The sequence below is a fragment of the Carya illinoinensis genome, chromosome 10 (genome assembly GCF_018687715.1).
Source record: "Carya illinoinensis cultivar Pawnee chromosome 10, C.illinoinensisPawnee_v1, whole genome shotgun sequence".
In the NCBI taxonomy this organism is placed as follows: domain Eukaryota; kingdom Viridiplantae; phylum Streptophyta; class Magnoliopsida; order Fagales; family Juglandaceae; genus Carya; species Carya illinoinensis.
Window position 1 is genome coordinate 13,356,399 of NC_056761.1, and position 12,487 is coordinate 13,368,885.

Here is a 12,487-nt window from a genome sequence, read left to right on the forward strand (position 1 = left end):
ATTTTAACCTTTCTTCAATCAGGATAATCTCAAAGTTTATAAGTAGATATATAAAATAATAATAATATTATTATTAATCTTATATTTTATCATTCGTGACATAATCAATGTCATAATTTTAAATGACTGTTCCAAATAATAAATTTTAGAGTTCTGTTACCAATCATTTTTATGTTTTTTTTTTGTGCATTTAATTGATATAATTGATTAAAATAATTATCTTATATTGAAAAAAGTGACTGTAAATAAAAATTTTGTAAATTTTAAATGGTTACATGTTAGTATGTTAATCCATATCTCTGAACTCCGACACACACCCACACCCGGTCGGCGCACAAGCAGAGACGCACAAGAACAGGCTGTTAATGTTGGAATATTCTGTCCAAAACCGGACAAAGATGCAACTCTGTTTGAAAGCAGCAGTGGCACATTCAGCTTCCTGCTAATTAATCATGGAGGAGAGAACCAGAACACAAGCAGTAAACTGCAGCATTCACACATGCATAAATATAAATAAAGACGTACAGCCCGATCAAAAGTCAAAAACTTCAATTACACGCAATTAAACAACAACAAAAAAACCAATCATAAGACTAAATTCAGTTTCTTATTCCGAATTTTGATATATATGTTAATGAATGACATTAATCCCCAATTTCTAAAATAATTAGATAAGAACAAGAACAACAGTGCAGAATGAAAGCATTTTCCTTTTTACTGTGCGTAGCATTTCTATGAGAAAAAAAAAAAATAGTCGCGGCCTCGCGGTCATGGATTAATACAGGTAATGGTCATAGGCTCATAGATTAAAACATCAGTCGTCACGTTTCTAAAAAGCCAGTCATTCTGAGAATCGAATTCCGAACATGGCTTAAATCCCGGCCCTTGAGGGTCCTCCCGTTGCCGGTGCAAAGCGAGAAAGCCATTTTACTGGTGATTCGCCGCTTTATGATAAGGTGGGGAGGTACCATTTCCCCGTCTTCCCGTGCGTCTTCAAGGTCATCGCTAACCAAGCGGCGGAATATTGTATCCGGGATACGGACGGGAGGCGAGTTGGCCATTCTCTTCTCAGAGTTGGACTTCTTGGACTTATTATGGCGACCCATTTCTTGGAAATCTGAGAAAGCACTGTCTTGGTTGAGTTGGTGATGCCGCCGGTCGTGGTGGTCGGGAAAAATGACGTCGCATTCTTGGAGTTCTTCGAGCTCCTTGGCCATGGGAAAATGAAAAGAGAAATTGAAGAGAAAATGAGGAAAAAAAAAAAAGACGATTAGAATGGAAGAAGGGATATGGGGTGGGGGCTTTTTTTATAGGGGAGAAGGCAAATCGTGCTGCGTACAACTGATCGACTTTGTGCTGTGAGAGATGGCGTCACCATAAATTAAAGGCGTTGAGTGTGATCCCATCTCTCTCTCTTTCTCTCAAAATAATTCGTATACATGAGTTTTTAGTCAGTGCCTCGGCTGCACAATACAGCTCTTCACTTACGGCTCACGGATCGTGCTTTTGTTTTTGTTTTTGTTTCATTATGACTGCAGCTTGTGTGGCTGATGCATTGACTTGACTAAATCGGCTCAGCTTTGCTTGAGGGTTTTAAACTTGGTCATATTTGGTTAACAATGTTTTAATACTTTTTTATAAGGGTAGAATATTCTTACAAGTATTTACACTTTTACTTATAAGATTTATTCTATTAATTATCTTTTGAATTTTGAATTTCAAAATTTTTAGTTAATTAATAATTAATACGAAGAAAAATAAATTTTTTATAAATTTTTTTTAAGTATATTTAGGAGTTTCTATAAAAATATAGAACTTTAATTCAAATGCCTTTTAATTAAAAAAAAATTCACAATTTCAATTTCCAATCGATCATTTACCAAACGTTCAGCAAAACGTAAAAACATGTACGACGTTGTAATGGTGTTGTACTAGAAATCTTATAAGATTGTGTAGAATAAAGGACAAGTACTAAACTTATAACTTCTCAAGCATTGCTTGAAGAATTGGGAAGATAAAAGATGGAGATCAAGATTAATCAATACCTCAAAGTCTAAAGTCAATTACATGTTCAAATTTGCCTCTTATTTAAAAGATTTGACAAATGAAAAAATTAAAGCCAAAGTATAAAAGAAGATTATGTATAAATAATATTGAATCAATACAATTTTATGTACGAATTCTTACTATAATATTTATTATTATTCATATGAATTTCTTAAAATTTTATTTATTCTTCTCTAAAAATTAATTAGAACTTAGAAAGATGATTAGAAAGAGATTATTGGTAACAAATGGGAGATTTTTTGACTTTTTTTTTTAATCATAAAAAGACAAAAAAAGAATTGGTAGGGTTTGATAAAGTCGGAGAGCCGAAGCCTAGCCGAACCAAACACCATTCACCAATGATTGTGTAAAGGAAGGAAGGCGTAGCCGTGGCTGTGAAGCTGTTATTAATTGATTATATATGTATATACGGAACAATTAATAAAAAAGGTCCCTACGCTCGGCGCACCCGACGGATCCGGCTCCGCGTCGGAGGTGGTGCTGGGGTCCACCTTATGTTTTCCAGTGGTTCCACGAGTCCAACCAGGAGGTGGGATGAATTTACGAACACGAGAGACCACTAGATATCTTACACGCGGATGGGAATCTCAATAATTCTCCTGTGTTGCCACATTTGCCGCGTTTTTGTTTACGTGTAAATTAAGTACTCCCGGCCCGTAGTAATCGGGGGGAGGAGTAGAGGGTTTTCCTTTCCTTGTTCTTCCTTCGGAGGGTGTGTTATATCTACGTACATTGTTAAGGACGCAAACAAAAGACATAAAAGTCAAGGGAGAGAGAGAATGCTGTTTTTGGACACGAGAGAGAGAGAGATGCTGTTTTACAGTATCCACAAAGATATGTATTTTACTTTTTGATCTCGTTTTAGTCAAAAGATGAATATTTATTACACTGTACGGTAGGAAATTAGATCAATTCTAGTTGAACAGAACTGTCAAGGTATATTGATTTGAAAGTCCTATGAGTTTTTCATAAGGAGATATTTCAAAATTATTGAATTTAGGCGCACGTATGGCAACGAGATATTTCACGGAAATGATGAGTTCACTTTTTTTTTTTTTAAGAAAAACTTTATTCTCAAGTTGATTCGTAGAATATGTATAATAAATTACTTTACTTGATTAAATAATTTAATTTAAAAGAAAAATTTTAAAATTTAAATCTTACAAATCAAATTTATAGTGTGCTCAATCTACACATCGATTCGAGAATATAATAACTCATTTGAAAGATAAGAATTTTCAAATTGTCAAGAAGTATATATATATATATATAATATAATCAAAATAAAAGTTAAAAATTTGTCAATCACAGAATAAAAAACCTATTTTAGTGGTCCATTTAGAAAAGTCTATATCTACCAACAAGGAGGAAAAAGAAAAATATATAAATTAATTAAATTAAAAAGATGTACGTATAAACTAGAAGATGCGTAATGCCCATGAATATAATAACAAAATCATTCCAACCCAATTTCTTAACGCATCCAGATTTCGTTTACACAATCCAAGATTTTGAAAATCTTTCATAAAATAGAAGAAACTTAAGATTTAATAATGAGAAATGATATTTGTAGTAGTAAATACGTAAAAACTGTATAATTATTTTGAAAAAAATAGATAAATACGAAATTTATATGAAAAGAAAATTAATTTTTTTAATAATAAATCCATCTTTTTTTTTAAAACGACTACACAAAATTTATATATTTTAAATTTATGACTATATATAACATTATTTTTTAATTATTTAACTTGACAAAAACGAAAAGTCCGCTTGAGCACGATCTCTTCCTTCTATCGTGTGGCTCTGACAATCCCGAATCTGTTTCTATTGGGAGAAATGATCATTAATCCACAATTTTGTTTTTACAATTATATATTAAATGAAAATAGTTTTGTAAGATTAAAACTTACTTAATTTTAAAAGAAAAAATCTAATTGTAAGTATAACTGCATATTAATAGATATACCAATCTAATGTGATTGGTTAAAAAATAGATTTTATTGAAAATAATACTAATTTAAATTTTAAATATAAAAGAATCAATATTAATATGTAAATTAGTACTCAACTTTACTTGTATATAACAAAACTCATTTTTAGAAAGTTACATACATGTTTGCATTGATTAAGTGTAAAATGAGTTGTATAAAAGTCGTAGTTATATCATTTAATTAGTGGATGGTACTACAGACACCGTTGGTGGGGAGCTACCGTTAGATAAAAATTTTTTTTTAAACCATTTTTTAATACTTTTAAACATTTAAAAAAATATAAAAAAATTATAATAATATTAAAAAAAATTCCTTAATCATTAAGAAAAAGAAAAAATTTAAAAAAAAAATTTGGCCAATGGTGGCCCCAGCGGGAGCCACTAGTGGTGGCTTTAGTGTTTTCCTTAATTAGTTCTCTTTTGTTCCGTGGGTGCACAAAGAAAAATGCTTAGGGGAACAATAAACTGGCCTCCCAAATATTGGATCATATTTTTTTATTTAATTGTTAAAAAAAATTATTAATAAATTTATGTATTTTTTTAATAAATAATCTTATATATAATCATAAATTGTATAAATATTACGTAATCGTTTAAAAAAAGTTAAGATTATTATTAAAAAATTAATTTTTTATATAAATTTTATATTTATTTATTTTTTTAAAAGTATTATTATTAAAAATAATTATTTAAAAAATATTTAAAGAAGTTAAATAAAAAAATAAAAAAGCAGCAGTAATCGGTCCAACTCATCCACAAAACTCTCTTTAAGTACTGCGGCTGACAACGAAAGCCCCCAACCCCCAACTCAAAGACTTGTAAACACTACCACACACACGTGCATATGCCAAAAATTAATTAGGTCGTTGAGGAAAACCAAACAAATCTGTGTACGGCCGACAATTCATATTGGCATAGAAAGCCATTAGAAAAAATCATAAAGAAAAAAAAGAAACAAAAACAAAACAATTCACACGGATGCCAATGATCCATACGACCCAACATTCAATATATATTATTCTATTTTAAGTTAAAGTTGATAAATAGGTTTTTTGGTTTGTCCCAAAAGAAATCGTTCCAAATGACTCTTTAATTGTGACGTTTTTCATTTTGTTATTAAATTCTAACAATTTTGGACACTATTTGCGACAAAATTCAACGCTGAAAAATAACCTTTTTCTTGCAGTGAGAAACAGTACAAGAAAACACAAAAGAAGAAAATGGTTCATTACAAACAAAAACTGAAGTAGGAGAAACAGTACACCTGCAGGACAGCCCCATTTTCTTCTTTCGTGTTTTGAATTAGGACGGGAGACAATGACTTCAACCTCATCTTTGGTCGTACGTGGCTATATATTATATATTCATGAATTCGTATATATATATATATATATATGTTCTCCATCTGTCTCTAATGGTTTTCAAGATTCCGTACGTGAATATATAAGTTACGTAACTTAATTAGGTCGAGTATCGGTTTGAAAGTTGCAGTGCAAAGCTGCTCAAAGTACTGCAGTTGTTGATATGATTTATAAGTTCTGCTATATCCATACATCTCTATATTGATGTGACATTGTGATGATCTATTAATCTTTGTGCAAAAAAAGAGTATCCCGAGTATAAGTTAAAGTTGGGACTTGTTTGGATACATACAAAATTTTTAAAATTTTTTAAAATTTTATTTTTATATATAATTCAAACACAAAATAACTTTTAATTTTAATTTTATAAGTTTTTTATCCAATCGTTATTCAAACACAAAAATCAATATAATTTTTACAAAATTTAAAATAAAAACTAAGTTAAAAAATTATATACAGTTTTTTAATTTTTTTAATATTTTTACTCGATTTTTTCTCTCATATTTTCCTAAATCCAATATAAAATTTTCCCTCATACTATTTCAATAATTTTCAGAAAATTCAGAAATAGTTCAAGTGTCCAAACATTATGCCATAGGTGGCAGTGAGCCATGACCCCTACTCTTTTCCTTTCAATGACACTTTCTATTTGTAGTTCTTATTTTCCCAAGAAAAGAAAAAAAAAAAAAAGATGGAGGCATAGTCCCATATTCCTTAAAAAAAAAACAAGGAGAGGTGGGGGCATATATAGGGTCCAGGCCCAGTACAGGTGGAGTTCAGTGATCACCCATATATTTTCAAATTGAAATCCAAACAATCAAACTAGCAATATCATATACTAAATTATGATGTTGAGACTCTCATATATAATTGATAGAATTAACAATTTTTTAATTTTTTTTTACTAAGTTTGGACGATTAATTTCTATTAATCATCCGGTTTTATTTTTAATGTTATAGATTTTAGTTTAAATCATCGAATGAAAAAAAAAAAAAAAATGTTCAAACGTACGTACGAGGTAAATTAAACCATTGTAATGATCGATCACCAATATTTATAATATTGTACTCTTTTGTATGCTTCGAATAATTTGGCCAAAGAGCCTTTAAACTATATAAAACACAGAGGATTAATGATCACGGCCAATGAGTTAGAAGATCAGTATGCTAAAGAGATTGCCATTGGACTTCTAACAACATGTTTTCCGTCAGCCCATGAATACCACCCAAAAGCGTACTCATCCTTGTCAACCTTGCTCAGCATCTCCCTTTTTACTTTCACCGTGATGGTGAAACTCTTCTTCTGGCCATCATCATCAAACGACAAAACATTTGGGGAGGCTTTTATCGAGAATCCCAATGGAGGTTTGGCAGTAAAGGAGTAAACACTCTTGCTGTCACCAACGTTAGTGACTGTCCGCTGAACAGTGATCGTGTCATTGAGTTTGGGGATTGCTAGCGATGGATAGTTGAGGTTGATTGCTTTTGGTGCTGCTTTTGGACACTTGAATGTTGGATCGACTTTTCTGATTGATCCTATGGTACTGCACAAGTAGAGAAGGTAGTCGGTATGCGAGGCATCGTACACTAGGCCAGGGTCTGCAGCCATGGTGGGGCGTAAGTGTCCAGAGCCATATGCAAAGGGAGTTGCAGTTTTGCCAGAGTAGTCACTCAATGGGGAACCCATGTTGTTTGTTAATCCAGCTGCAAGGTAGAGATGTTGAAGTTTTAAGGCATGCATGTTGGCCATACCAAGGAAAGATAGTATTGATGTTACAACTTTAGAGTTATTTTTACTCGAGAGTTGGTGAGAGAGACACATAAATTGGATCTTATAAAATTTATAGTTGTCAGAATGTAGGATCCGGATCCATTTTATGCGACCATCTCGCTCCCACTTTAGATCATAGGATCCAGATAGGAACGCTTAGAGATCGAAATCCTTCATAAATACTAATTATGTACTTTTAGCTTGAGCTTGAGTCTGGAAAAACTGAAAGCAAATGAAAAGATTTTCTTAGTTGGAAATGAAAAGGGAATCAACATTTCACTTTACCTAGCTCGAAATGAATTGTAATTACAAATTCGTAAGTACCTGTGGTCATAAGTGCAGATCTTATTGCAGCACTGCTCCAGGTAGGATGTATGGCTTTGAGAAGTGCAGCTGCAGCAGACACATGGGGGCATGACATTGAAGTACCGGAGAAAATATTGTACTTGACAATTCTGTTATCTTGATGTGACAACCTTGTAGGAGGATCAGCCTCGCTCCATGCTGCCAGTATATTAAGTCCCGGAGCTGTAATGTCAGGCTGCATGCATAGTAGTAAACCGAACAATATATATTATTGCATTACAATATATATATGATTAATTTTGAAGTTATTTATAAAGGAAAAACTATGTCCACCTTGAGAATATAAGGGACAAGAACTATCATGATTAATGCATGAAATAGAGTTGAAAAATGTCTACCTTGAGAATATAAGGGTCAATAACATTAGGACCTATGCTAGTGAAGGAAGCCATGAATGGTGCTGGCATGGTACCTATAACCGTCTTTGCTGGTATGATAATCGCCATTGGATTCTTGTTGGAATTGATGTAATCAACAATTCTAACTGCATCATCATAGCTCACTGCAGTGGCAGGAAGCACGTGTGCATCACATGATAACTCAGCTCCATTCGCCTTACTATTTCCAAGGATAAAACCAGAACCACCTGCCATCTTAACTTCTATGCCTTTTCCAGCCCTGGTCCCAAGACCTCTCATGCACAACACTATCTTTCCCTTTACCTTCTTAGGTGAAAGAGAGCCCGGGAGACATTGCCTGCAACAATTGGTATTACTAATGGGTGTGCTAATCATGATGTTTGTATTACCAGAAAGAACGAGTCCAAAGTTGAGAGAAAAATTACCCAAGAGCTTCTTTTGACACATTTGGATTAACAACATCTGCCGCGTATACTAATGGGTATAACTTGTTCTCCAGCTTTGATGGAGTCACAGTTTGTCCCTATGAATAATTTGAATAAAAAAAATGGGGAAAGCCAAGAAAAATGTATAACTAATATCATGCCTGATTAGAATTTTAGTTGCACGCTTTTTCTTTAATTTCTTGATAGCAAATATACATAACTTGTAAAGCTAGCTATTTACCTCAATTCTGAGACCATTTCCAAGCACGACAGGAGCGATAAACTGACGGTCAACACTACTAGCACCAACGGTGATGATCCATGGAGCTGGATTTGATAAAGTTGAAGGTGCAGGGCCTTGGTTCCCAGCACTACATGAAACAACAATGTTTTTCTTCGTAGCGTGGAGTGCTCCGATTGCTATATAATCCTCAGTATAATTATAAGGTTGTTTAGTCCCGATGGAAATGCTTAGAACGTTAACACCATCCCCAATGGCATCGTCAATGGCCGCTAACATGTCTTCGCTATAGCATGTGTTCCCGTCTGCTTTCGACTGGCCGGGTATCGGCCAGCAAACTTTGTATATGGCTAGGCGTACGAGTGGTGCTCCACCGGTGGCAGTGCCGTGAGCAAAGCCACCAATGGTCGAGACGTTATGGACCCTTCGGCCGCCAACTGTTGAGGCAGTGTGTGTTCCGTGACCATCCTTGTCACGAGGTGATCGGTAATCCTCAGTGGTGTTTAGAGGACCCAGGTTTGCCTCATAAGATTTGAGGTAGTACCTGGCGCCAATGAGCTTCCTGGAAAAAAAAGATAAAAAAGAGAGATTTTAGACGTGGAAAAGAAACTAATCGGATTTACGACCAAATTTCTTGTTGACGGTATAGAAAATCTCATCATGATTTTTTGTTTTGGTCATAAAATTATAAGCGATCTTGATCCTTCGAGATGATTTATGATAATTATAGTGTTGCTAAATGAAAGAATCTATGGTACTAGTGATACTTCATTAAACATTCTCAAGGATGTAAATTCAACATAAATATCAGCATTATTAGACAGTTTTTCTCTAAATTCTATAGGCCTTAAAGTGATAAACTTCTATAAGGATGCCTTAATGTTGCTGATTTCTTCTATAATTTGAAGGGATGCAATAATGCTGATTGACCCAACAGACATAGAAAAACGAAAAGAAAGGGGATAGGATACTTTGAATTTTGAAATGCATGGGGCACTGGATCAGCACTGATGGGGGGAGCTCACGAGATGGGAATGCGCGCATGAGAAAGAAGCCAAAAATAATTTAATCAATTTGATCGAAATGGACAAAGGTAGAGCTATAGTGTACAATCATGTGTGGCCCTCACGGGATGAATGTTGTCATGTGAACACTTCTGTCCTGGAAAAGATCCAAGATATACTGTTATAATTAGACAGCTATATCTTCGGGAATGCAACTTTATCTGCCTTTCTCTTTCTCTTTTCAACTTTCCCCCCCCCCCCCCCCCAATCAGATCAGTTCCTTGGGTCATAAGCTTAATAATTTTCTTTTCTGGGACTGGGAACAAATCGATTTTATTCTAACTTTATAAATGTTCAAAATGTTCATAGTGCAAGAGTTGAATGTGTAGCCGGTCATCTGAAAACGACACGATCGTTTTAAAAAAGCTACTGTAATTGATGATCATCAATTTAATGATAATGAAAAATATTCATTACGACTTTGAATAAGAAAGCCACAGATGGGTCAACCAGTACAATAATTAAAAATTCCAATATTCAAAGATTCCTAGGGTGGGACAAGCACCCGCAAGGCCTCTTGGCATTTTATATATAAATATAGATATATAATCACTAAAGCTAGCTACAAATTATTCAAACAGTGTGTCTAAGAAATGTTGTGTCGTTTTGCAAGCAAAGCTCATCATGTGCAGAACTACTGCATATATGATAGCCTAAGATATTCTTGGTTCAAATATTGCAGGATCTTCTCAAGTTCCCAAGTACCGTTGGTGGGAATTTGGGACAAAAATTCACCTAATTTCCTCATGTGGCTTTAATGTTGCTAATTAAACAAACTCATACATAAAGATCTTAATTTAAAGTTGGTCATACACACACACACACACATATATATATATATAGAAGGAATGCAGAACAAAAAGCAACAGTATGCATGTCACAGAAGTAAAGAAAGCAAAAGCTCACCTATTACAATGGGAGGAGTTGAAAGCAACTCCAGTCTGGCAGATTCCCTTCCATAATTTTGGGATCGGTCCCATTCCTTCATCACTGAAGCTGTTTGATTCTGGCCACACACCTGATTAGAACAACAGTATTCTCTATCACATGCAATCATACTGTCTTCAACAGCACGAAATTGTATTATTTACACTCGTAGCTACATGTAGTTGCTAAATTGCAAAAATGTCAAACAGTCACAGGGCCAAAAACTATTTCAAGTTTGTTTCGAAATTGTTACCACTATCCAGGACCCCAACTATGACATCTTTGCCGTATATGGCCTTAGACAGTAAGTCTTCTTCCTTCCACACCTGCTTTTGATGTCCCACTTCCTCTTGTAATCCTATGAAATCCCATGATCTTGTGGTGTGCAATGAATACTTTCTTGGGTGGCTCCGAGATACCGATACCACTTCCTCCAGCTCTGCTCAAAACCATTCTTTTTTATATTCCACAGAGAGAGAGAGAGAGAGAGAGAGAGAGGAAACTTCCTCAAAAGGATTTTGTTTACCGGATAGCTTTGAGGCCTCTTCTTTTGAGAGCAGTGCGGCAAAACCATTGATGCTGTGCTTGTAACTGTAAAGTAGAGAAGCTCTGGCTTCTTCCTCGTTCTTTTTCACAGAGAGCAGATATGAATGATGAGAGTCTTCAATCTCATGCAATGCTTTGTCTCCACTGTGCTGTCCAATGTTCACCATGTAAACCTGTGGTGTCCCCCCGCCCCCAACCACAAAAAGAAAAGGAACCAATGAACAGAATGTAACAAATCTTTCTGCAGAATAAATCCTAATAGAAAACGATAACAACAATACCGTCAACTCAAATTCTTTTAAGAAGAGAAGACAGACCTGTTTATCTGCACATGAGACTAAGATCAGAGGGAAGAGTAGGAGGATAGAGATGAGAGAGAATCTCGTCATTGCAACTCAGACGCCAATGACAATGGAATATAACAATTGGAAATCATAAAGAGGTATTTATATTCGTTTAGAGAAATCTTAAGTCATCAGATAGATCCAAATCAATCACAATTGTACCTCTTATATAGAAATATAAGGAGGCAATCCGATATCGGATTCAGCAAAAAGTTTTGCTATGTACTGGACAGAATATGAATTGAGCAAAACATAATAATACTTATTTTTTACATCTATCTATCAAATTATAAAAAGCTAACTCTATTGCATCACATCTTGGTACATAACTAATATAGTTTCTTGACATAAAATAAGAAACTCGCCAATATCTCGGGAGGATGTCCCATATAAAAGTAGGGATGATAATTCTGTTGGGAATTTAGACCCCCCAAATTCTCTATCCCTATGATCTATCGTTTTCAAAAATAATAAGAAAAATAGAGAAATAATAATAATATAAGATATTTACGTGGAAACTCCAAAACATGAGAAAAATCACCAGATCCAGAGAAGAAAATTTACTATGTGAAAAATTATTATAATCACATAGTTTTTCTTCTCATCCCAAACACACCCACAAAGCTTCTCTAATAACAAAACTTTAACTTTACACCTCTTCCCATTTTTATAAAAAGGGCCAATAGAGGAATTTAACTAAAGTCAAAAGTTACTAAATAAGTTTTCAACTGGTGTACTTAAACTAAGAGGCTAAACCTCTTATTTATAGACCTAAGGCATTTGCTCTCCTTTACTTCTCATCCATGTGGAACTAAGAAAGGAGCACAGCCAACAATCTCCACCTTACGAATTTGACTGGTCCCGTAGCCAAGTTCTACCTCAATGAAGATCTTCATATCTTCTGTTATCATGCTTTACCATAAAAGCATATCCACTTAGAATAAACCAATTCCAAGCATTTCACTTCGATCCATGTCGAAAAACAACCTTACTGAAAATCATGGTGTAACTTCCACGTTTGGC

At 34.2% G+C, this 12,487-nt stretch overlaps 2 protein-coding genes across 2 annotated transcripts; both read right to left on the reverse strand.

Annotated features, from left to right (window-relative positions):
- Nucleotides 1–588: 588 nt before the first annotated feature.
- On the reverse strand, nucleotides 589–1,392 carry LOC122279574. Its single transcript, XM_043090271.1, has one exon. The coding sequence runs from the start codon at nucleotides 1,215–1,217 to the stop codon at nucleotides 822–824; it is 396 nt and encodes a 131-aa protein (XP_042946205.1). The 5' UTR covers nucleotides 1,218–1,392; the 3' UTR covers nucleotides 589–821.
- Nucleotides 1,393–6,445: 5,053 nt separating this feature from the next.
- Nucleotides 6,446–11,742, reverse strand: LOC122279850 (subtilisin-like protease SBT5.6). Its single transcript, XM_043090728.1, has 9 exons — nucleotides 11,438–11,742; nucleotides 11,101–11,293; nucleotides 10,828–11,013; nucleotides 10,554–10,665; nucleotides 8,584–9,145; nucleotides 8,343–8,440; nucleotides 7,897–8,254; nucleotides 7,517–7,733; nucleotides 6,446–7,125 (listed from the first exon to the last, which is right to left on the reverse strand). Exons 1-9 carry the CDS (start codon nucleotides 11,507–11,509, stop codon nucleotides 6,581–6,583), a joined length of 2,343 nt encoding a protein of 780 aa, XP_042946662.1. The 5' UTR covers nucleotides 11,510–11,742; the 3' UTR covers nucleotides 6,446–6,580.
- Nucleotides 11,743–12,487: the final 745 nt, after the last annotated feature.